General features: G+C 45.2%; 1 protein-coding gene across 6 annotated transcripts in view; it reads left to right on the top strand.

The window, feature by feature from the left end:
* The window catches only part of Ttc7b (tetratricopeptide repeat domain 7B), a 232,194-nt gene that overhangs the window by 136,766 nt on the left and 71,224 nt on the right, over positions 1 to 24,204 (top strand). For all 6 annotated transcript variants that reach the window (XM_047541992.1, XM_047541994.1, XM_047541995.1 and 3 more), the window contains 4 exons: positions 75 to 192; positions 2,312 to 2,369; positions 7,671 to 7,743; positions 10,363 to 10,523. In XM_047541992.1, coding sequence (XP_047397948.1) covers positions 75 to 192; positions 2,312 to 2,369; positions 7,671 to 7,743; positions 10,363 to 10,523 — 410 coding nt within the window. The remainder of the gene's footprint in view (positions 1 to 74; positions 193 to 2,311; positions 2,370 to 7,670; positions 7,744 to 10,362; positions 10,524 to 24,204) is intronic.

Genomic DNA, 24,204 nt, shown 5'->3' with positions numbered 1-24,204 from the left:
AGCAAATGCTTATGGGAACTCATGTTGGAAATTCTGCAGGTTGTTGTTGTTTTTCACTTTTCTCCTTTTTTCAGTTGGAAGAGGCTGAGAAGTTTGCCAAAACAGTCGTTGATGTGGGAGAGAAAACGTCAGAGTTCAAGGCCAAAGGCTACTTGGCTCTGGGGCTCACGTACAGTCTGCAGGCCACTGATGGTGAGAAATCCCTCCCTGTGGAGCCCGGGTCTGCGCTACAGGGCCCCACAGTCGCCTCTATCTGGGGAGGAGGGTGCAGAAGTGGGGTCATTCTGACATACCAGCCTGTGGGGACCCCGGTGCTCTGTCCTCTACTGGGACTGGGAAGGAAGGGAGGAAGGCCCCGCACCACCAGGCCTCTTCATAGGCCCTTGGGGCTGGTGTGACCACAGGTTCCTTCCTGGTGGAGGCAGAGCATCTGCTGTGAGGTGCGAGAGGTGATTCCCCCACCAGCCTCATGCCTGCCCCAGCCCCAGCCCGTCACCTGGGCCATTCCCCAGGGAAAGCATGTTGGCTCTTAGGTGCAGGAGGCTAGCAGAGTCCTGGGGCAGATGCCTCCAGGAAGCTTCCCTTGGCGCGGTAGGAACTCTCCACTCACACATTTTAATTCACAGCTACGCACACGTGCAGTGCAACAACCCACCAAATTCGCATGGCTCTTGGGGGCAGTGATTTACACAGTTTGGATATACTTAAAGTTTTGGTGGGTGGGCTTCTGGCTAAAAAAAGCATCTAATTGTGTGGGTTTTTGGTACTGGGATTGAGCTATCACTGAGCTATATTCCCCACCCCTTTTTGTTTTTTTTTTGCTTAGGGCCTCGCTAAGTTGCTGAGGCTGACTCTGAACTCATGATCCTCCTGCCTCAGCCTCCTGAGCTGCTGGGATTACAGTCATGTGCCATTATACCCACCCTAATTGTGTTTTATATACTAATGAAGTTTTCAATGATATGTTTATAGAAAGTATAAGTCTATATGTTGTTTTTCTGATCTCTGCTATCCTTTTAACATGTTGTTAAATATAATGTGGATACAAAAATAATCCCCTCAAAAACAAATATTTAACTTAATGAATTAGTGTGAAGCAAATGCCCTTGTAGCCACCAGCCTGCTCAGAAGATGGAACCTTGCTGGCTACCTGGGGAATCCCCTATGTCCCCCTGCCAGTCACAAATCCCACTTGCCATTAGGAGAAAATACTGTTCTAACTTTAAAGTATTTTCTTTCTTTTATATATACATATACAATTATATGTATATATATAATATGCTTTTGTTATGGTTCATTTTACAAATTAACCCAAATCCTTCTTTCCTCTGCCCTAAAATATTGATGACCCTGGAAAAATTTCACATATCAATTACTTTTCGATAATGGATTTTTGGCCAGTTTTCCATGTTTGCACGATTTATTGGCCATACTCGGCACGTTACTTCACATACAGTAGACTTTCAGGGAAGGGTATGTTTCAAGCCGTAGCTTTACCTTGTAAATTCTCACCTGGGATTCTACCCTAATCAGCCCTGAAACTTCGGGGGTCACTGGACTCTCTGGTCCTCCTCTGGCCCTCCTGGTTCCGCTGGGTTGCTCCAGGGTTCTCTCCAGCTCCGTCGCGGAGGCTCTAGGTCAGAGCAGCCGCAGCCACACCCAGCCCCTGAGCAGCCTCCCGCTGCTCTGCCAAGGTGCATTGCCACCTCCAGCCGCAGAGGTGGTGCTTTCCTCGGTAGCAGGCTCTGGGGAGCCATTTGTCATGTGCTCTGCACAGCAGACGTGTGGCCTCCAGCTGGGTGGCCTCCCACACCCTTGAGCTGATATGCCAGCACACTGGGTTGGTGCTCCATCCCCTGTACCCACACCAAGGTTTTCACACTGACCATTTCTGGTGTGAATTATACTGGCCTTTCAGGGCATCAAGCTCATGCTCTTAGCCCTGGATCATAGCTTCTCAGGGCCAGGAGAACCAGCCTGTTCCACGGGCTACATGCCTGCCTTGGGGATGATCAGTGTGCTCCTTCCAGAGTCCCAGCTAGTCCTTGGAAAATGGCCCCCGTATATCCCTGCTACCAAGATTGGCCATCCAGTACACACTGTCCCTTGGCATCGTTCCATAGTTCTGTCCTCTGAGCACAAGTGCCTTGGGAGTGGAACTGGCCTTCATGTCCCAGTGGGGCCTGCTGTATTAGGCACTCGGGAATTGTTGCTTTTGATCCAGGTGAATGTGTCATTCTTGTGATGAGTTTGGTATTGTCAAAAACTCCCTGCTCTCCCATGCCACTGACTAATTGAACCCTTTTCTTAGCTTCTTTGCGAGGGATGCAGGAGGTCCTACAGAGAAAGGCGCTTCTTGCATTTCAGAGGTGAGTGGGAGTTCATCTTTTCGCTCGGCTGTACATAATGACTCCGAAGTATGATAAGTATAAAAAGAAGGGTATTTATAAAGATTATGTAAACAGTGCTTTACCCCTGGGAGCCTTTCGTCTGGAGCGGCGAACATACAGCATCAAAACTCGCCGCATGGCTTGCTGCCGTGTCCCTCTGCATTGTGACCGTTTATCCTGATACAGTGAGCTCAGCTTGAAAAAGACACACTTTATCTAGGGAGAGGAGTCTTTATTAGAGATGTTTGTCATCATCTAGAAAAGGGATCATTCTTTTCTGGATTTTTTGGTTACATGTTAAGATATAAGGTTTTTTATATTAAGAAATATAAAGGCTAGGTTTTACAGAGCCCCTGCAGTACTGTGTTAAGAGTCAGCCCAGCGAGCCCCAGGCTGGGCCCCCCCCCACTCCCTGCCACCCCATGGTTGTCCCGTCACTGTGCCATGCGTGGACTTAGTGAGTGTCATGATGTTCCTTCACATCTCTTACACACCCACAGGGCAGACAGGATGGCAGTAATGCCACTGCAGCTGGGGACCGAGGCGTGGGCCTTGGAGGAGTCGCCAGTCATGAAGAGGGAGATCGTGTAGACCTGGGTCTCCTGGCTCTGGCCCAGGTTTTCTAGTACCTATTATACTACACTGCCCTGATCTTACTCTTGTTAGATATAATAATTCACTAAAATGAAATCATTGCCTGAAAATGTGGCCCCACCACGTGAAATCGATCCTGTCACCTTAATATATTCGAGTTTCACTGATTCCTTGGAATCGTATTAGAAGTTTGGTTACTTATTTGAAAATGTCCCAAGCCCCTCCCACAGCCCACCACCCACCTTGGATCTCCCTGAGAGCAGCCCTGCCTCCAGCTGTCATGGCGAACACGTGCCATTTTTCACCAAGCCCTTGTCCCTCGAGTTCAGTTAGTCTGAAACACTTCCACCTCATTTCTTCCTATTTCCTGGAAGGTCTGTCACTAGCCTCTTCCTTTGCCAGTTCCAGGCTGGTTCATGACAAAAAGTACCAGTTGACCTCTGCAGACGCGTCTCCCGTCTCTGCTCAGCTCTTGTTGGTGTTCTTCACCGGAGAGCTAGGAAAGCGTTTCCATTTCAAACGATTTCGGGTTTTAAATGCTCCAGTCCTACTTTGTAAAACCCACACATGGATGCCTCAGAAAGTGGCCACTGCGTCTGTTTCACTTTTCTCAAATCAGCACATCTTACTGGTTCTCTAAAAACAGCCGCAGCCGTGTCTGCCTGGAGCTGCCCGGGCGACTGTGTTATGTAACAGCTGCTCCATTGGCCTGAATCCTTTTATGTTCCTTTTCTGCTTAGGTTTTAATTCAAAGGGATTTAAAAATATTAGTTCCTATGGGAATAAAGAATAATAAAATCCCACTGACCTGACTGTATTGCAGAAGACTAACCTAAATTAGTATTTGTGTGAAATATAGAATGTTTTCCAAAGTAATAAATTTGGGGGAGTTCTTGTACACATTGACTTTTTAATGAATTTTAATCTTATCAAAAATTTTAAGAGAAAGATTTTAAGTAAATAAGAATGGTTCACATTACTTCTTTTTTTAAAAAAAATTAATTATTGATGGACCTTTATTTTATTCATTTATTTATATGCAGTGCTGAGAATTGAACCCAGTGCCTCACACATGTGAAGCAAACACTCTACCCCTGAACCACAGCCCAGCTCCACATCACTTCTTTTTTTAAAAAAATTTTTAGTTGTAGATGGACACAGTATCTTTATTTTATTTATTTATTTGTATGCGGTGCCAAGGATCGAACCCAGTGCCTCACACGTGTTAGGCAAGTGCTCTGCCACTGAGCTACAGCCCAGCACTCCACATTACTTCTTAAATGTGAATAGATGATTTAACCCTGTGTGTGACACTTTTTCTACCCTATATATTTCGCATGTTCTGCCTCACAGTTCTATTAAGATTTTGTTTCGTGTTTTTCATTTAAAAAAGAAAATGTGATTCAGAGAGGGGCAGGGTTGCAGACACAGCAGCTGAAAAATAAGTCTTGATTATGGTTAGAGCCGGAACCTGGAAAGACTTGCTCTCCAGGGGATGGAAGGACTTGGTGGTTCTGGAAGACGTTCCAGTGGTGTGGCTTGACTCGCGAGCTCGCCCTGTGCGCAGCACAGTGAAGAAAACAGTGTTGTTTTCAGGCTCATAAGTCGCCACTCCGCGACCTCTCACGTTCTACTGAGAAAAGTAGTCCTGAAGACGCTGAGGGCGTGTCCGGGTGCCCTGAACCAAGAACCAGAAGGCAGGAGCCACTCCTGGAGGAGGGGCGTGTGGCCCTTTGTCAGCGTGGCGGGAGGTGCAGGGCCCCACAGGCTTCCCTCTCCCTCCTAGTGGGAGTGCAGTGTGCTGTGTTGTGTGCCTGTGTGGGGTGACCGACCATCCTGATCTGTGGGGACTGAGCCGTTTCCCAGAACATGGAATTTTCAGTGCTCAAGGCAGGGAGTCCTGGGCAAACCCAAGTTGGGGGCCCTGTGAGTGTAACTAGTGGGAAATGCCTCGGCAATAGCCATAACCAGGCGTGCACATTCTCAACTTAGTACGCTAATCCCGTGTCCACTGGAGTGAGGACCCAAGGGGACTTGAGAGGAACTGGCACAAGGCAGCAGGGCGACTGTGTGCAGACAGACCTTGGGACTGGTGTGGTCCTCCACTCTGGCCTACCTCCTTAGCCGGGAGCGCTTAGGCAAGATACTTAATAACAGATGCTTTGCAAATCGAGGTTGTTATTGTTACAAAGTGTGTGCCGTCGGAGCAGGGTCGAAATTGATTGGCCTTGTCTGTATTTTTGGCTCGGCTCCAAGGATGTTGGAGCTGGGAACAAGGAGAGCCCTGGGTGGACCTCAGGTGTGCTGGGGTCCAGCTGGGCAGTCTGGGCAGCCCGTGTTCTCCAGCAGCAGCCCAGCATGCTCTCTGGTGGGCAGGTCGAAGGCTCCTGAGGAAAGGCACTTGAACGCTTCGTTTCCAGGCTCCCCAGAGGCTGGCATAGGCCTGGCCTCACAGTTGGCACTGTCCAGTGAGAATGGATGTGTAGGCAGTTGGATGGACAGACGGGGGATGGATGGGCAGCCTCTTCCTCATGGAAGAGAAGCTGATCGAGTGAGTGTGGAGGTGCTTTGTGCTGATGTTTGTGTTCTCTGGGTTTCTTGTGGCAGCCTGCTGTGGGAAGGGGTTGGTAGGGTGTTTTAGATCATGTACCTGCATTTTTGGTGGTCCCCGGTGAGAGACTTTGCCCAGGAAGCTTAGCTGCTGAAGCCGTTCTGAACTGGAGAGAGGTTTTAGAGTCCACACAAGATCAGCCCATGTGCTTCTTGTTTTGTTCAGTGTTCTTTTTATTTCCTTTTCTCTTTAATAAGCCAAAATAGTCACTTTAATTCATTAGCAAAATTTTCAAAATCAGATGTTTAAGATGCGTTTGCTTGGGGTATGCCTCGGTAGAGATCTGGCAGTCGGGCGTTCGGTTCAGCCAGGGGTTCTTCGGTGTTGTGTTCACGCACCTCAGAAGTGCCGAGGTCTGCTCTCTTCCTTTCAGGGTGGGGCCTTTGGCAGAGCTGTCTTTATCCAGACTCAATACGCCAGACCAGGGCCACCCGCCACTCAACTGGTCTTACGCAGAGGCAACAATGATTTAGCTCCATTTGAGAAGACAGTGAGCTGCGCTGGGAAAATTATAGCTCTCAGAAATTCTTTTTGAAGACTGTTAGAAACATAGCTTTATTATTTTTGAAAGATGAATAAAAATAAATAATTCTAAATAATCCAGTCTCCTCCTAATTGGTTTTGTAATCATTTTCCCTGAATTATTGGGAGAGGCAGAAACCATGACATTCCACTCTCTCTTAAGAACCAACGAAGAATCTTTTGCACACAAACATATGGAAATACAATACTTGTGAATAAATAAAACCAGAGCACAGGAGCAGCCTCTGGTGGAAATAAGACATTGCAAAGGTAACAGGCAAGTTCTCTGCCTTGGCGTCCTGGGCTCAGGTGAGGTATCGGAGACCACGTCCTGGGGTCAGGCTGCTCGGGACAGCCAGAGTGGGAGTTTGCTTTGCTTGTAAGATGAATGAAAGGTCAGACACCAGTCCTTCACAAGCTACTGCCTTTGCCCAGTGCCCACAAGTATCGGACTTCACGTGTTTTCTGGCTGGACTCCTGTGGGACTCATTTTGCTCCACCCCCCTTCCCGCCTCCACAGATGCAGTTAATTTAAAGGCCTTATTTTTATAGAAAACCACCCTTGGCAGGTTCACTGCAGTTGAATCCTTAATGACTTGGTTTTCTGTTTTATCTTGATTTTGCTTTCTGCTGGTAGAAGATTCTCCTTTAATCACAGAATGTAGACAGAACAGTGTGATGGTTTGTTTGTATGTGGGTCCCACCGTTTGTAATTAGTCTGCTCCAAAGTCTCTTCTGAGGAAAGTAAAAGTTTGTTTTTCTCTTCCTGCCAGACTGTTGAGTGCAGGATTTTGTCCTGTACATGGTCCCACTTTGAGTTGCTCTTGGTGAAATACAGTTGACTTCCGTGTAAAAGCAGAAGACATTTGTGGTCAGTCAGGCGGCCAGCACAGCCTCTTCACACGCAGCATCAAAGGCCAGTTAGTGAAGCCAGGCCTCGCGCCTACCACACAGTCTTCCACAACAGTTGCAGGAACAAAATTAGTAAACTGCATGAAATTTCGTAGAAGCTTCAAAAGACCGTCTTTCTTTGCCCATCTGGTTCATGAAAAACGGAAACCTCATTTTATAAGCAAAGCTGGGTCTTTGATTTTCATATGGTTTCTCTGAAATCCAGAAATTTGGATAAAGTGATGTTAAGGCCAAGCCAAACTTAACCAAAGCAGCCATCGCCTTCCCAAGAACACACGTGGCTTTTCCATGCCCCAGTGTGACACTGGGCTTTTCCTGCCCAGCCTAAGGAAAGCATTTGCTGGGGAGGCAGCCCTGGGGCCTGTGGATTCTCCACTCACGGTCCCTTTGCAAGGCCAGGGAGCACTGGCTGCCGTTCAGATACTAGACATGGTGCAGAAACCTGCGCCGGGTGGTTCCTCTACACAGCGGTCAGAGGGAAAACACTTGGCGTTGGTTAGTGGACAGGGAGGAGAGATTCCTTACAAAAGCCACATACATGGCCGAGGCCTAAAGATGAGGTATGACGGAGACTTGCTTGTTTGATAGGGAAGTAAAAGTGGCCTCGCCCATTGTACTAATGGCCATGAATACTTTTTCAGGGCCCACAGCCTGTCACCTACTGATCACCAAGCAGCTTTCTACCTGGCTCTGCAGCTTGCCATCTCCAGACAGGTCAGTCTCCTAATGTTCCCTAACCTTGGCGCACGCTCTGTGTCTGTACAGTTCCCTCAGCTCCTCAGTGTGAGGTGGCAGGTGATCTTCCTTCATCCGCTTGAGGCTGACCTGGAGCCAGGGCCTCCTCCCAGAGGAGACTCTGGCATTTTGGTCAGTTTGAGCAGCAACTGTGAAGACTAGGGTGTTCCAGGATCTACTTTTGGAGATTCAATTTACAAATCTGGTGGGTTCGATCTGGGGTCAGAGGACAACATGGGGTGCAGGACATGGCATGTACCCCAGTCCCTGGAGTCATCAAAGAGCCTTTGTCCCTTGCTAGGGTAGCAGAGCCCAATGCCGAGCTGCATGGTGGGGATTCAGTCACTGGGTGGGGCCTGGTTGTCATTAGGGCATCCGTCATTGACAGGAAGATGCCAACAGATCTAAACAAAAGACAACAGGTCCCTTAAAGTGCACAGAAGACATGAACAGTTGCACTCAGTGACCATTGGCAGGAGACACAACCATGTTCTCCGTGCTAGAGGGACAAGCTTTGCTGGCCTTCATCCTTCCAAAGACAGTAAGTTGCCTCTGACAGTCTGCTATCCTCCTGTCCCCTCCCAGCTGTTCTGGAGACTCTAGCCACATGCCTGCCTGCCCACCAGGTGCAAGACACTGGTGGTGACCCTCGTACATTCCCGACCGCTGACTAGGAGGGTGAATCAAAGGTCAGCTCCCAGACGTGCCATTCCCCTGGAAGTCCTGGACTGAAGCATGTGTCTGACTTCCCAGTTGAGGAGTGGCTCCCATTGGCCATCAGGGGATAGAGGGCAGCAAGATGCCTCCCCCGTAAAGGTCCTCTCACCCGGGAGGGTGCAGCTCAGGAGCTGCTGCTGTGCCACATGTGGGCTGAGCACTGACCGGTCTCCCCTTCGCCAAGCAAGAGCTTCTCCCCGATCTGCGAAGCCTCAGCAGCCTGCTCTCCCTGCTCTTGCTTGGCCCTCTTCTTCACTATTAGTCTTCCCCATTGGACTTGAAATCCCAGGAGGACAGGACCCAGGTCTGTCATTGCTTTTGGGGCCAGCTGATGGGCCTGGCACTTGGCACACTGCTTGACAAGTGTTCAGCACCCAGGAAGACTAGAGGAATGAAGGAGCCACCTCTGATTTCCCTTGGGTCGGCCGTCCTCTGATTTTGAGCCCAGTTTATCTCTAATTCTCTGGTCATCCCTGCAAATTGACTCTGAGTACAGCCTGCCTTTTGCTCCTTCCCATGGCACCAGGGTGAGTGCTGTTCCCATGGAAGGTTGTCGTGCGGGGAGTGCATAGTACAGAGAGGCTGGTGGTGCAGCCACATGTGGTATCCAAACACCAGAGCTCTCAGTGAGTGTTTCCCTGCTGACCAGGGACAAAGAGGTTGTGACCTCCTGCCTTTGAAGCCAGTGCCATTTGACCAGGAAGGTTGCATGGAGAGGAATCAGAAGATCTAGAGTCATTTCTTCTCACTCAATAGCTGAGTGACCTGCTAAAGCCATTTCACACCTGGACTTTGGTCCCTTCTTGTAAATGAAGGATGGGGCCAGCTGTTCTCCCTTCCACCTTGGCCCCCATGATGCTGGGTTCCAAAGCAGAAAGCATTTATCATCTCAATCCACATAGAATGGAAGCTCAAGGAGGAAAAGAAATAGGTTTGGGAAAGAGAAGTCTTGGTTTCTAGTAAGGGTCGAGGTTACCCAGGGCTTGGAGAGAAGCAGGTGAACTGAGCAGAGGCCCCATCCAGTGCTGGATTCCAGATGAGGAGTCCATGGAGTGTTTGTGCAAGAACGCTTCTGTCCCCAGCTCTCCTTTGAAATCCAGCTTCAGATTCTCATTCCCCCTAATTCCTGTTAAGCCTGCCTGGACTCTGGGGTATTCAGATACCCACCATGTCTATATGGTGTCAGCCCTGTGCTTGGGTGGTTGTGAAGAACATCTTGGACAGCTATTGCATTTGTTAAGGTTGTATCTGGTCCCACCTGAATTTGGATACATCTACTTTGTATGTGCATTGCAATTTGTTTCTTACTTCCAGTTATTTCGGGTTATAGTTTGGAAAGGTGTTGGGGGGCAGGGGATTGTGTTTTTCTTTTTCCTATTTCCTTGATGTCAAATGGAGATCTAAATATCTGATCATTTAGAAAACTCTGTTAAAATTTTTATGACTTATTAAGTATTTTAATTTCAGAAATACTATAAAAAATGAGAATAGTTCAGCCACAGCAGTTTAGTTCCACTAAAAACCCCTGGCAGCTTGTACATGTTTCCAGCTACAGTGAAATCATCTTGGACATAATCAAAAGTAGATCCATTTTCTGGAAAAAACAAGAAAATGTTTATGAGGGAGAAATAGAGATTTGGTAGTGGCGGTTGTATAGAAAAGCGGGACCCTCGTTTCCCCTCACGGTCCATCCCACTCACTCCGTCTCTTTTCCTGTTTGTGGTTTATAGCCTGGGCCACCATGAAGACTGGCTTAAGGTGCGAATATGGCCCAGTGCCAAACAGGTCCTGACATTCAGAGCCAGACATTGCAACAATGCCTTCTTCCTTGTGTGACTGCATGTGTGTTTAAAAGTTCTTTTTGGTTTTGTTTTGAACCAGATACCAGAGGCTCTAGGGTACGTCCGCCAAGCTCTTCAACTGCAAGGCGATGATGCCAACTCCCTGCACCTCCTTGCCCTCTTATTGTCAGCACAAAAGCATTACCATGACGCTCTCAACATCATTGACATGGCCCTGAGCGAATACCCTGAGAATTTTATGTAAGTGATCCTGGCCTTTGGTTTTCCCTTCCTCAGAGGTTGCTAAATGAACTCCTTCCCCCTCCTCTTTCCGGTCTGTCCAGTGAGCTCCTCATGGACATCCTGGGAGTAAATGACATAAAATCTCCTTTACTCTTGGGTTTTTCTTCCTAATACTGAAAAACAATCTTGGTCCGCTAGGTCATCCTAATGTGGCATGTGGTCATCCCTGTTTAGGTAAACTGCTTCAGCCATTCTGTCCCCATGTGTACTCTTGGAGTATACAGGATGATTTTATGTGGATTGTAGATGAATATTTTAATAGTTATATATTTTAAGTGTACATTGAAAAAATATTGTTTATCAAAGCATGATTTCATGAAAATTATTTCTCAGGGGAGACAAAAATGTTTAGCTAGTTTTAAGAAAAGTATTAAGTAAATACAATGCACTTGGACATAGTGAAGGGTCTGTTGAACTCCAGGGATGGAATCCGCAAGAATGGCTCTATAGCTGGTTCGCCTTGTTTTTCCAGGGGCTGCCCTGAGCTCTGGCTTTGAGCAGCTTTGATCGAGATCCCTTACCTCTGTGAGCCTTGGTTTTACTCTCTGGGAATTGGAATTCCTTAGTGAGTCAACCAAAATTTGTACACATTCTAAGAATCATCATTATAACCTGTCATATGCTTGAATTACCCATTTATTTCACATCTTTTTTCTGAATCACTTTTTTTTTTTTTTTTTTTTTTTTTTTTTGTGGTACTGGGGATTGAACCCAGGGCAGGGCCTTGTGCTTGCGAGGCAGGCACCCTACCAACTGGGCTATATCCCCAGCCCTGAATCACATTTTTAATGGGCTCATGAATCTGGAATCCATTGAACCCATACCTGTGGGGTCGGCTCTGTGGAGGAGGACATTGTCTTAGGGCTACTGGGTTACCATTTCATCCTCAGTGGTGGTAACTTGGTAACCTGTACACGGTGGCCAGAAATAGCTCATACTCTGCAGGCTGGAAGGGCTAATTGTCGCCAGGGTGGCAGAGCCAGTGGCAGGGTGGCTTGGGGTGGGGGAGGAGGAAGGATGCCCAAGGGGGCACTTCAGGCTGTCTTCACTTTCAGAAGTCAGTGGGGTGGCAAACTTTGAAGTGGGTCAGCTTTGGCTTTATTTCTCTGCCTCATCACCTCACTGTGTTTTTTAATCAGTGCATTTCAGCAGCTCTCCTTGGAAATTGGTTCACACATTTCCATCACAAACGTTTCTTTGTCTTCAGTGAAAGGGCATTTCTCTTCTCACCATCCAGAGAATTCTTGTTATAATCCAGGAAACCTCTGCCTAGCGCCTGCTTTTGTAGCCTCAGCTGTTTATGGAGAGGGAGTTGAAGAGCTTGCCGTGTGTCTTGCTGCTTGGAGATCTCAGACTTGCTCTTTTGCATCACCATACATTTCTGGATTTTCTCCCAAGATGTGTAACCCAGGGAGCCTTAAAATGGTTAAAATACTTTTTCAAATATTTGGTGTTTTACCCATCCAGATACAGTAAAGTACAACCTGATACAAGTGAACTCAGTTTTTCCCATTGGTATCTGTAAGGTGCCGTTCCCTGCTGCCCCACCCCAGCAGGGGCACAGGCCACGCGTGTGCGCGCACACACACACACACACACACACACACACACATACACACCAGACTCTTGTGTGTGGTTCCTGTCCCCACAGCCCAGGGTGTCGTCCAAGAGGAGGCTTATTAAACTAATTGCCACATGGCACAGTAAGCAGTAAACAGTGATGGCTAGTATGGTGGTGCCTCCAAGTGACAGCAGCTGACAGCCTTTTCAAGTAGTAGAAATAAGGAACAGCAGTGGAGATATTTGAGGAATGCAAGCCTGTTATTTTAATGTTAAGCCTTAAGCTGGAAAAGCAGAGCGCATGGCTGCAGGGCTGAGAGCAGCCGATGACTTATTTGCCTTTAAAATATTTATTTATATTTCCTCCTTTGGTTGGGAATTTCTTCCCAAGAATACTTATTTAAAGTTGAGGCCAGGTGTAGAATCCCATGGTTTCTTCCCAACGTGGGTGAAACATTTCAACACCAACGTAAACAATAGTGAGTGGGTGCTTGTCCCAACCACTGTGTGATGTTATCTGTTTGTGACAAGCTTTGTCCCCAGCAGAACTGTAGAATCTCTGCAGCCTGGGACTGCTTTGAGTTTCTTGGGTCTTCCAGCCACACATTCCAGTGTGCATGGTTGATATTTTGTCAGGCCTCGCTATAGGGAAGTGAAAAGTCTTCCAGTTAGGGCCACTCTTGTCCACCTGTTGAGCAAGTTGCCAGATCAGACAGCTGAAAGCCTTCTCAGGAGCAGCTGACCTCACCAGTGGTACTTGTCTATGTTAGTCTGTTTTCCGTTGCTATAACAAAACATCTGAGGCTGGGTTAGCATCCGTAAGGAAAAGAGATTTATTTAGCTCACATGGTGGTTCAAGAGCATGCTTCTGCTCATCTCTGGTAAGGGCCCCCTTGGCTACATGACGTCATGGTGGACGGCGTCATGGTGGGAGCCCTGTGAGAGAGAGAGATCACTTGGTAAGACAGGAACCCAGAGAACAAGGGGAGGGCCAGCCGTTCTTTTCTAACAACCCACTCATGAGAACTAGCTGGGTTCCGCAAGAATTCCATCACTTATTCCAAGGCCTGCTCCAGTGACTCAGTTACCTCCCACAGGACCTGCCACCTCCCAGCATGACTGTGCCCTGACCGTACTTCCAACCTGTGAAACCTTGGGGACACACTTTAGACTATATTCAAACCACATATCTGCTGTGGTCTCGATGAATATCCCCCAAAGGTTGACGTGCTAAAGGCTTGGTGTCCAGCCAGAGTCCTGCTTTTAGGAGGCAGTGTAGACCTTAGGAGATGGGGCCTGTGGGAGCTCCTTAGGCCATTTGAGGGTATGACCCCAAGGGGGATTATGGGACCCTGGCTCAGCCCCTTGCATCCTGCCTTTTTTTGCTTCCTGGATCATGATGTGAGAGGTTTGCTTCACCCTGAGCTCCTGTGATGGTGTGCTGCCTTTGTCAGAGGCATTGGGGCAAGGGGGTCACTCAATCTTGGACTGGAACCTCCAGAACCATCAGCCAAAATAAACCTTTTCTCTTTATAAGTTAACTGCTTCAAGTATTTCATTATAGTGATGAAAGCTGATGAATACACCATCCTAATTGTCACCATGAAATGGTAAAAGTGGCGTTTAAGGACTTCAAATAAGCTGAACAGGACCAACATGCTGTATGCTAAGAGGCAACATCTCAGCCATTTTATCACTCTAAGCAGAACTGAGACTGAACAACTGGGAAGAATTTTCTACGTGTAGGGATTTTGAGAACCAGAAATTGTTTCCTAAAGGAACTGCAGAAATAAACTCACCACTCTAGAGAAGCAGCCATTTTTCTGGGTGTTATAGGATTCTGCATAGAAGGAAAGGAATGTGGAAGGCTCTTCTGTAGTAATTGAGAGTCAGACAAACCTAGCTTAGGACTCTAATTCCTCCTCTTTTGAGTAAGTCACCAAATTTATCTATCTCATTTCCTCATTTGCAAAATATGCAATAATAATATGTAATAAATATTATTTTATTTGCAAAAATAACCCATCTCAGAATTTATTGCAAGAATTGATTTTTCTAGTGCATGGAAGGCATTTGAACATGCCAGTCACTCAGTAATCAGTAGGGATTCATATTATTACCACTATCACTACTATAGTGATTTCAAATATGATATTTTAGAATTCTTTAAAATTGTTGTTACTGGGTACTGGACATGGTAGCATCTGCCTGTAATCCCAGCCGCTCAGGAGGCTGAGGCAGGAGGATTGCAAGTTCAAAGCTAGCCCCAGCAATTTAGTGAGGCCCCAAGCAACTCAGCAAGACTGTGTCATAAAATTTAAAAATAAATAAAAAGGGCTGGGGAATGTAGCTCAGTGGTAAGCACCCCTGGGTCAATTCCTGGTACCAAAAACAAATAAACAAACCAAAAATTGTTGTTACTAAATATTGAATGAAAGCAAAAGAATATTTATTAAACATTTAAAATAATAATACAACTAACTGTTATGTCCATTTCATAAGAAAAAGAACATTGATGCTGCCTATGAATTGTCTGGGTGTCTTACTTATACGTAGACACATACGTGTACTTATGTGCACTTCCTGTGCGTGTGAATTTCCTGTGTAATCGTGCCATGAGTGTCCGTCCTCCCTAGCCAATCCCCTCACCTCACCTGGCAGGTTAATCACTGTCCTGAATTCCATGTTGAGCATTCTCTTATGTCTCCATACCATATGTGTCTGTACTCTAAAATAATCAAATGTATTAGTTTTACATGTTTTATAGTTTTAAAAAATGGAATCATAGTCAATATAATCCTTGTGCTACCTGCTTCCATTACTTAGAATTCTGTTCCTGAGGTTCTTCTCTGATGCGTACAACACTGATTCATTTGTTTGCATGTAGGAATTGTATTTTCTTGCATAAGCCAGGTCCAGTCACTGTAAATCCATATGCGGGTTGTTTGCAGTTAGGGGCTGCTGTAAATGTTCTCGTCAGGTCTCCTGGCATGTCCCTGGGAGTGAAATTGTTAGCTCGTAGGATATGTGCATCTTTAACTTTACCGAAGCATTCCCAGCGTCCCAAAGCGGGTCACTCTGCAGCCACAGTGCCCGAGAGCCGCCGTGGCTGCACACGCCCTGCCGAGTGCTGCCTGACCGGGTGTTTTGGCAGTGTGGCCGTGGGCTAAGGCATCCCACTGAGTCCAGCTACACGTCCCTCGTCACCGACGAGGGTGCACGTCTTGCTACTTGTTGGTCATTTAACTTGGTGAGGCATGCAGGAGCTTCTCCGGAGAAGCCTCTCCTCTCCTCTAGTTGGGGTGTCCTTCTGCCGATCATCTTGTGAGACTGCGCTGTGTGCCGGGTCACAGGTCTGCTGGGAGTCTTCTCCAGGTTGCCCTCTTGCCTCTGCTTTCTCTGAGCTGTCTTTCCATGAGCACACGTTCTTAATGTTCAAATCGTTGAATCACCGCTCATTTTCTTGATGGGCAGTCCTCCTGGCGTCCAGTTTAAGAAGCCTTTCCTTTCTCCAGCAGGTTTTGTATTGTCTAATTGTATGTTTATTTTCTCTTCCGTGGATTTTTGTTCTCATTTTCACTATTTCCTCCCTATTTTCTTCTTTCTGGAAGTTTAGTTGATTCGATTTTTCGCCTTTTTTACTTTCTGACCTAAGCATTTAAGACTAAAAATTTCCCACTAAATAGTAATTTAGCTGTAAACCACAAGTTTCAATGTGTGAAATTTTTATTAAGGCTTAGTTCTAAATACTTTAAAATTTTCTGTCATTCTTTTTGACCCATTAATTCTTTTAGAACTGTGTTTTATGATTGTTGAGTATGTTAGTTTTTCAGTTCATCTTTTGTTACGGACTTTTAACTTCATTGAATTGTGGTCAGAGACTATAATCTATCAGAATTTGAAATTTGTTGAATTTGCTTTAGGGCCCACCTGTGATCACTTCTTGTAACTATTCCATGTGCACTTGAAAAGAATCTTTTCTGCATTTCTTGATAATTTTTATGTATTTTGTTAGGTTAAGCTACTAAATGTACTATTCAGATCTTTATTCTCACTGTTTTTTTTGTCTACTTTATCAATTATTAAGAGGAAGTGTACTGAAATCTGTACTAGGATGGCAGTTTGACCTATTTCTCTGCACATTTATGGCAAATTTTGCTTTATGTATTTTTAAAGCTGTGCAATTAAGGTACACATGACTTTAGAATTGCTATGTCTTCATGGAACACCTAACCCTTTGTTATTGTGTTGTAAGATACATAATGTATTTTGCCTCAAGTTCTGTTTTCTGTGATATACACACATCAATATACATATCTTCATAAATGTGTGCATATACATAGATTCAAACGTGTGCATGTACACCTGTATGTACGTGTGCACAACACCCAAACATACACTGATATGTTTATAGACTAGGAATATTTTTGTCTATTTTCTTTGAATTTTTCATGTTTTGGATGTACTCTTTTTTTTTTTTTTTTTTTTTGTACTGGTAATTGAACTCAGGGGCACTCGACCACTGAGCCACATCCCCAGCCCTATTTTGTATTTTATTTAGAGACAGGGTCTCACTGAGTTGCTCAGTGCCTGCCTTGCTTTTGCAGAGGCTGGCTTTGAACTCATGATCCTCCTGCCTCAGCCTCCCGAGCTGCTGGGATTACAGGCGTGCACCCTTGCTCCTGGCTTGGATATACTCTCATACTCATTATATAATTGATTTTTTTTTTAAAACTCAGGTTGACATTCTTGTTCATTTCCATTTACTTAAATACTGAACTATTTGTATTATATACATCTACCATCTCATTTCTGCTTTCAATATGACCTGCATTGTCACAATATCGTATTGCTCTCCTTTTCTACTTTCTTTTAGATTGATTATGTTTTTATTACATATTTTCCTTTACAAATGGAAAAGAAACATTCTGTTTTGGTAGTGGTCATTCAGAGATTACCCTAGAAATTTTAGTGAGCTCTTGCTGGCAAACTTTCTGTTTGTGTCTAAAAAATGCATTTGGCTTTACTTTCAAGAGAGGTTTTCAAACTGAATAGACCATTCTCAGCTTAAATGTCTCGTAGCACAAGTGATCTTGCTCCTTTTTGTAATTATTGAGTTTAGTTGTTCATTTTATTATCATCTGTGTTTTCTCTTTGGCTGCTTTTAATTGACTTTGAAATGTGCTGCTATTTTACACTTTTGTACATCTAAGGTTGGATCCTGCTCTGAATTCATTGCACTTTTAAAAATGGGATTGGTATTGTTTATATTGTTTATCATTTCACGAAAACTCTCATCCATGTGTCTCTAAATGTTCTCTGCTTGTAGATAACATATAGTTGAGTCTTCCTTTTATGGTTAATCTGGTAATCTCTGCCTTCTGTCTCAAATGTTTGGGTCATGCACTTGTAATGTAATTTATGACATAGTTGAACCTCTGTCTGCCATTTCTATTGGTGCCTTAGTTTTTTGTTTTGTTTCTTTTTTTTTTAATTCTTCCTGAACTGGATTTTTATATTGAAAATTTGTTTTTTAAGCCTTTTGACTATTAAATACCTAAACAAAAAGATGAAAAGTTAACATTTTTATTTTTTAATTTTTTCTGATTAGTTATACTTGCAGTAGAATGCATTTTGATACATTGTACACAAATGGAACATAACTTCTCATTTCTCTGACTGTACATGGTGCTGAGTCACACCAATAGTGTAATCATACATGTATGTAGGTTAATAATGTCTGTCTCATTCTACCATCCTTCCCATCCCTACCACCCACCCTTTCCCTCACTCTCCTCTGCACAATCCAAAGTTCTTTCATGCTTCCCTACCCCCACCTCCCACAACGGATCAGCATCAGCTTATCAGAGAAAACATTCAGGCTTTGGTTTGGGGGATTGACTTATTTCTCTTAGCATGATACTCCCTAGTTCCATCCATTTACCTGCAAATGCCATAATTTCATTCTTCTTTAAGACTGAGTAATATTCCATTGTGTATATATACTACATTTTCTTTATCCATTCATCTGTTGAAGGGCATCTAGGTTGGTTCCACATTTTAGCTATTGTGAATTGAGCTGCTGTAAACATTGATGTGGCTTTGTCACTGTAATATGCTGACTTTAAGTCTTTTGGGTATAAAGCAAGGATAGCTAGGTCAAATGGTGATTCCATTCCAAGTTTTCTGAGGAATATCCATAATGGTTGCACCAATTTGCAGTCTTGCCAACAATGTACAAGTGTATCCTTTTCCCCACATCCTCACCAACACTTATTATTGCTTGTGTTCATGATAATTGCCATTCTAACTGGAGTGAGATGAAATCTTAGTGTAGTTTTGATTTGCATTTCTCTAATTGCTAGAGATGATGAACATTTTTTCATATGTTTGTTGACCCAGAATAGCCAAAGCAATCCTTAGCAAGAAGAGTGAAGCAGGAGACATCACAATACCAGATGTTAAACTATACTACTGAGCAATAGTAACAAAAATGGTATGGTATTGGCACCAAAATAGACATGTAGACCAGTGGTACAGAGTAGAAGACACAGAGACAAACCCACATAAATACAGTTATCTCACACTAGACAAAGGCAACAAAAACATACATTGGAGAAAAGATAGCTTCTTCAACAAATGGTGCTGGGAAAACTGGAAATCTATATGTTAAAAAACAAAATTGAACCTCTATCTCTCACATTGCACAAAAATCAACTCAAAGTGGATCAAAGACGTAGGCACTAGAACAGAGACCCTGTGTCTAATAGAAGAAAAAGAAGGCCCAAATCTTCAGCATGTCGGCTTAGGACTTGACTTCCTTAATAAGACTCCTAAAATGCAAGAAAAAAATTAAGAATCAATAAATGGGATGGATTCAAATTTAAAAACTTCTTCTCAGCAATGGAAATCAATAATGTGAAGAGAGAGCCTACAGAATGGGAGAAAATCTTTACCACATGCACCTCAGATAGAGCACTAATCTGAAACAACTTAACTCAAACAACTTAACACCAAAAAACCAAATAACCAGTTCAATAAATAGGCTAAGGAACTGAACAGACAATTCACAGAAGAAGAAATTTAATCAATCAACAAACATAAGAAAAGTTAATACTAATTATCTTGTCTCTACACACTATAAGTTTTTCCCCAAATAAAATTTAACAGCATACCCATTTTTTATATTGAGCAGTGTTCATTAATTCTGAAAGATTCACAGTGGACTATACTTGGTTTAAGAGCCTGGAATTCCTTCTTTTGAAATGTTGCAGAAATTTTCCTTGATTAATACATTTTACTTAGTAATTTTCCTTACTGGCCCAAAAAGATAGAAGCAGGTGCCAAGTGACATTTGAAATAATTGTCTCTCTAAAAACAGCGAGGTGCTCTGTCAGGCCAGGGCTTTGATCAAGCTATCAGACTTTGTTTCTGCTGTCGAAATTTATTTTTAGAAAAATATTGAGATGAAAACTGACAGTTTGGGTTTTGTTTTTTGTTGTCACTTTGCTTTGTTTTGCTCTTTGTCTTCGGAAGGTATTGGATGGTCTTGCGGTGCTGGTGGCTTTTGAGGACTGCAGTCTTACTAAGACGTTAGCATTTTGACTCAGAAGCCACTGCCAGGGTTTGAGTTCCTTGCCCTCAGATAAACTGGTTATGCAACTCTCCAGCAAACTTTTGATTGATTTAAATGTTTTTTTTTTTTTTCTTTTTTCCTATTTGCCCTGTTCCCGTGCTCTCAGGGAGGTCATCAGATGAGAGCACGCTTTAAGAAACCATCGGATGTTTCTTAACAAGAGACACCTTGAAGGTGACTTGAAACCTCTCAAGGATACAGATACAAATTTGGATCATTATGGTGTAGGGACAACTCTTGTAAGTGTTCGGTCCCTAACTGTGATACCTGGCAAGATGTTGAAACGAGTCTCCATCACCTGACTGGAGGAACACAGTACTTCTAAGAGACTGTTCTTCTCCACGTGGTCTTCAGCTCACATACATGTGGAAGCAGATTTTGTCAGATGACCATGTTTGTTTGTGTGCGCCAGTGGAAACTTCCTATACAGAAAGAAGTGGACATATGTAACATTCATTTACCACTTGTTTATTTAGCACTAATAACCTGCTTTGTGACAGGCACTTTTTTAAAATATTTTTTTAGTTTTCTATGGGTCTTTTATTTTATTTACTTATTTGTGGTACTGAGTATCAAACTCAGGGCTTCACACATGCCAGGCAAGCGCTCTACCACTGAGCCACAACTCCAACCCGACAGGCACTTTTAAAAACGAATCCTCAAGAGAACCATCTATGTAGGTATTATTATCTCCATTATGTAGATCGGAAAACCGAGACAGAGAGAGTCTGGGTAATTGTTCAGGATTTGTACCTAGAAGGCAGCAGAGTGTTCTAGAGCACTAACTGCCTTGGAAGCATCAGATTCCTACCATATGCCAGGTGCCATTCTAGGTAGAGGGGACCCTGCCATGGCCGAATCAGAGAGCGTTTCTGCTCTCGTAGAGCTTACAGTCCACGTGAGCAGGGTTGTTGTGCCGTCTCCTCTGTTCAGCTCATCACTAGACTAAAAACATGGTTAGGGTTATCCTGAAGTGACACAAAAGTGTGATTTTTTAAAAATTACCACTTGACAAGTGAAACTGTCTCTTTCACTCTGTCTCATGTGCTCAGGCTCAGAGAAGCTCAGTTAAGTTGAAGCACCATCTTGAGCACTGTTTTCGTTTAGTGACCACTGAAAGACCAGGTGCTGTGGGTATTTCCTTGCCTGAGCTGAGTGATGAAGTAATGAACATGCTTATTAAATCTGCATTAATAAAATGCTGGACCACGAGCAGAGAGGCCGTTCTTATCAGCCTGGAGGGACCCTGATACCTGCGGGATGTCTAGATGAAGCGTGTCACAGTAACCAATCCAGGGATGCCATCCCACAGTCCCTTGATCCCTTGGGTGCAAGCTGGAAGGGGGTCTTTTTACAAAGGAGGGTGGGCGGCTGCCTGGAAGACACCCCAGATCAACATGGAGTGTCATTTAGTGAGACAATAGCATATTTAAGATCAGCTTCCCAAAACGATGGAAGAAACAACCCGATTTAGACTTGAACTTACATTTCTCCAAAAGATACACAAATATGCAATAAACACATGAAAAGATTCTGTGTTGCTAATCCTTAGGGCGGTGCTAATCGAAACCACAGTGAGATGCCACCTCCTACCCATTAGGTTAGCTATTACAAATAAATACATACATTCATACAGAAGGTCACAGTGTTGGCCAGGATGTAGAGAAATTGGAATCCTCTCCTGTGGGAGTGTAAAACGGTGCTGCCTCCGTGGGAACAATATGGTAGTTCTTCAAAATATTAAAAACAGAGCTCCCGCATGATCTGGAAGTCCTGCCGCTGGGTCTCTACCCAAAAAAACTGAAAGCAGGGTTACGAATAGATATTTTAGACAGGAGCAACCCAAGTGTTCATCAGCAAGTAAGGGATAAACAAAATATGGTGCATATGTACAGGAATTTGATTCAGCCCTAAAAAGAAGATCTCAACATATACCAATGTGAATGAAAACTGAGGCCATTGTACTAAGTGAAATAAGCCACTCACAAACAGGCAAACAGTGTGAATCTGTTTATAGAGATTTCTGGAGTTGTCAAACGCAGGGAGGAGAATGCTAGCTCCAGCACTGGGGGCTGTGGGGGGTATTTAGCAGGCACAGAGTTTCTATGTTGCTGCATGAGATGGCCATGGTGACAGTTGCACACCCATGTGAATGTACCCAATGCCACTGAACTGTACACTTAAAATGGCTAAAATAGCAAATTTTATAATAGGTATATTTTACTACATTTAAAAAACACAGTTTTTTACCTCTCTTACGGAGAAGTTTGGTTGTTGGAGGGTTTCCAGCATCCTGGAATTAAATTAGATTATTGGGGACCCTTCCGCCCTTGTGATTCTCTGGCTTGGATCATTAAGCCAGCGTTCTTCCGGGATGGACTTGCTGGCCCAGGGAGCAGTTTCCTGGCACACCACAGCCATTTCTGCAGTCTGGCAGGAGGTTTGGGCCTGTGGTGGTGTCTTCAGTAAATGTGGATGCCTTTCGAGAGAGACAGGGGCCACAGTGCAACGAAGAAGTGGCCTGGAAGCTGAAAACCAACTGAAAGAACTCACAGAGAAATGGAGGATAAACGCATTTGAGTCCAGATTTGTTAATGAGAAGGGTCTCTTTTCTGGAGGGTCCAAAGCAACCAGGACCTGGTTTTGAACCAGTCTGGTCCAAACCCTTCTCCCCGTTTCCACCTGATCAGTACCAGGCAGGTGGCTGTTTGTCCCCAGTTTAAAATCCTCATGGAGTATCTTGTGTCCTTTCCAGAAAAGTCTACCCTGTTTAGTTTTTTCTGAGTGTGCTGAAAAGAAATCCTCAGGACATGCCAATCTCCCAGTTGGCCAGAGAACACAGCTCTGGCCAGCGGCCCTGGGTGCAGAAGGCTGAAGGGCTGGGAGGGGCAGGGAGGGAACCATAGCCGTGCCCCCGCCAGAGCCACCACTCCAGTGGTGGCATCTGGAAAGTCTAGTTACTCTGATGCTTTTCCTTCCAAGTTCTCCTAGCTGTGTCATTCCTCAGTTCAAAGTAGGGATTCATTCAGGGGCATTCCTGGAACCCCCCCAGAACCTAGCCTGGTGCCTGACCTGCTGCGGATTTGAAGTGGGCGGAAGCCACAGCCCCACTGGCTGGCCTGGTGCCTCAGGATGGCTCAGCATGTCTGCCTGCCTGTGTGGCTCCTGCTGCCCATTTGGGTTTTCTCTGCACTTGCCGCCCTTGTCACACCCCGTGCACCTGCCACCAACCTGTTTACCAAACCTGGGCGCAGCTGTTCCGCCTCAGGCAGCCCTCAGGACGTGGTCCTTTCTCTCTGTAGACTGTTGCTTTGAGGACAGCAAACATGCAGTGGCCCCTTCCTTTAAAACATCCCATGCGGGGAGTGGAGGAGCCTTTAACCATGGGCAGTGGAGCCCAGAGGTGCTCACAGTTGGACCTGAGCACCTCGTTCCCAGCGTGGGTGCCAGCTCCAGGATGCTAATCAGAGTTGAGATCACTGGTTGAAGCGGGAGCAAAAAATGGGTCAAACTGGGGTATCTTGAGGTGATTTATTCCAGCTAATTATGTCAGTTGTTTGTTTATTCTAAAAATACTGCCAGAAGGATGGGGGTGTATTCCAGATTGTTGACACTTTGACTGAAATGAGAAGCAAAACGTAACTGATATGGGATCTAGCAGGAGTCCCTGCCAGTCATAGAGAGGGGCAGGCATAGGATGCCAGGGTCGCAGCCAAATCATCAGAGACGGGCTGTGGATCCGTCCCCAGCTCCGCCTTTCACACCCAGCCACGTAGCCTCCCAGCGAGGATAAGGGGCTGCCGAGCCCCAGAGAGCGAGGGGCCGCCTCCCAACACCTCCTCATACTTTGGCTTCAGGATACTTTGTGTTACTAAATAAACGTGGTTTTGATTTTCCAGGAGAGCAGCTCAGAGTCTGGGGTGGGACAACCGGACCCCGCACTCACTGGCCAGAATGGGAGAAGGCCAGATGAGCCCCCGGTGTGCTGGCGCGTGGCACCACATCTCCTTATGGAGCGACCCTGCTGTTAAAAGCAGCCAAGTTTCTAGAACTTCTGTGTTGATTAAATCACTCCCAGACAGCAGTTTCCCAGCGGGCCCCGGGGCCAGCCACTCACAGGGGCTCCCGTGTGAGGGAGGGTACCTGGATGACAAGGCCAATCTCAGGCCCTCCTTCGTTGCTTCTGTTGCCCCTGAGCAGCAGCTGGCATGAAATGTGGGTTTTACAGAAGTTGAGTACTCAGACTTGACCCCAGAAAGCCTAGAGACTAGGGGTTTCTGATCAGTGGTCCGTAAGCTCAAGTCAGCTAGCAGAGTTGTGAGGCCAGAGCCCACTTCAAAATTGTGTGACCTTGATGACAGTTTTGGTGGCAGGCATAATGCCAAACTCTCCCAGATGTCTTGAACCCAGCTCCTGTTTACCTGCCTGTTCTGGCAGACCTAT

Source organism: Sciurus carolinensis, chromosome 2 (assembly GCF_902686445.1).
Source record: "Sciurus carolinensis chromosome 2, mSciCar1.2, whole genome shotgun sequence".
In the NCBI taxonomy this organism is placed as follows: domain Eukaryota; kingdom Metazoa; phylum Chordata; class Mammalia; order Rodentia; family Sciuridae; genus Sciurus; species Sciurus carolinensis.
This window is presented reverse-complemented; position numbering and strand designations above follow the sequence as displayed.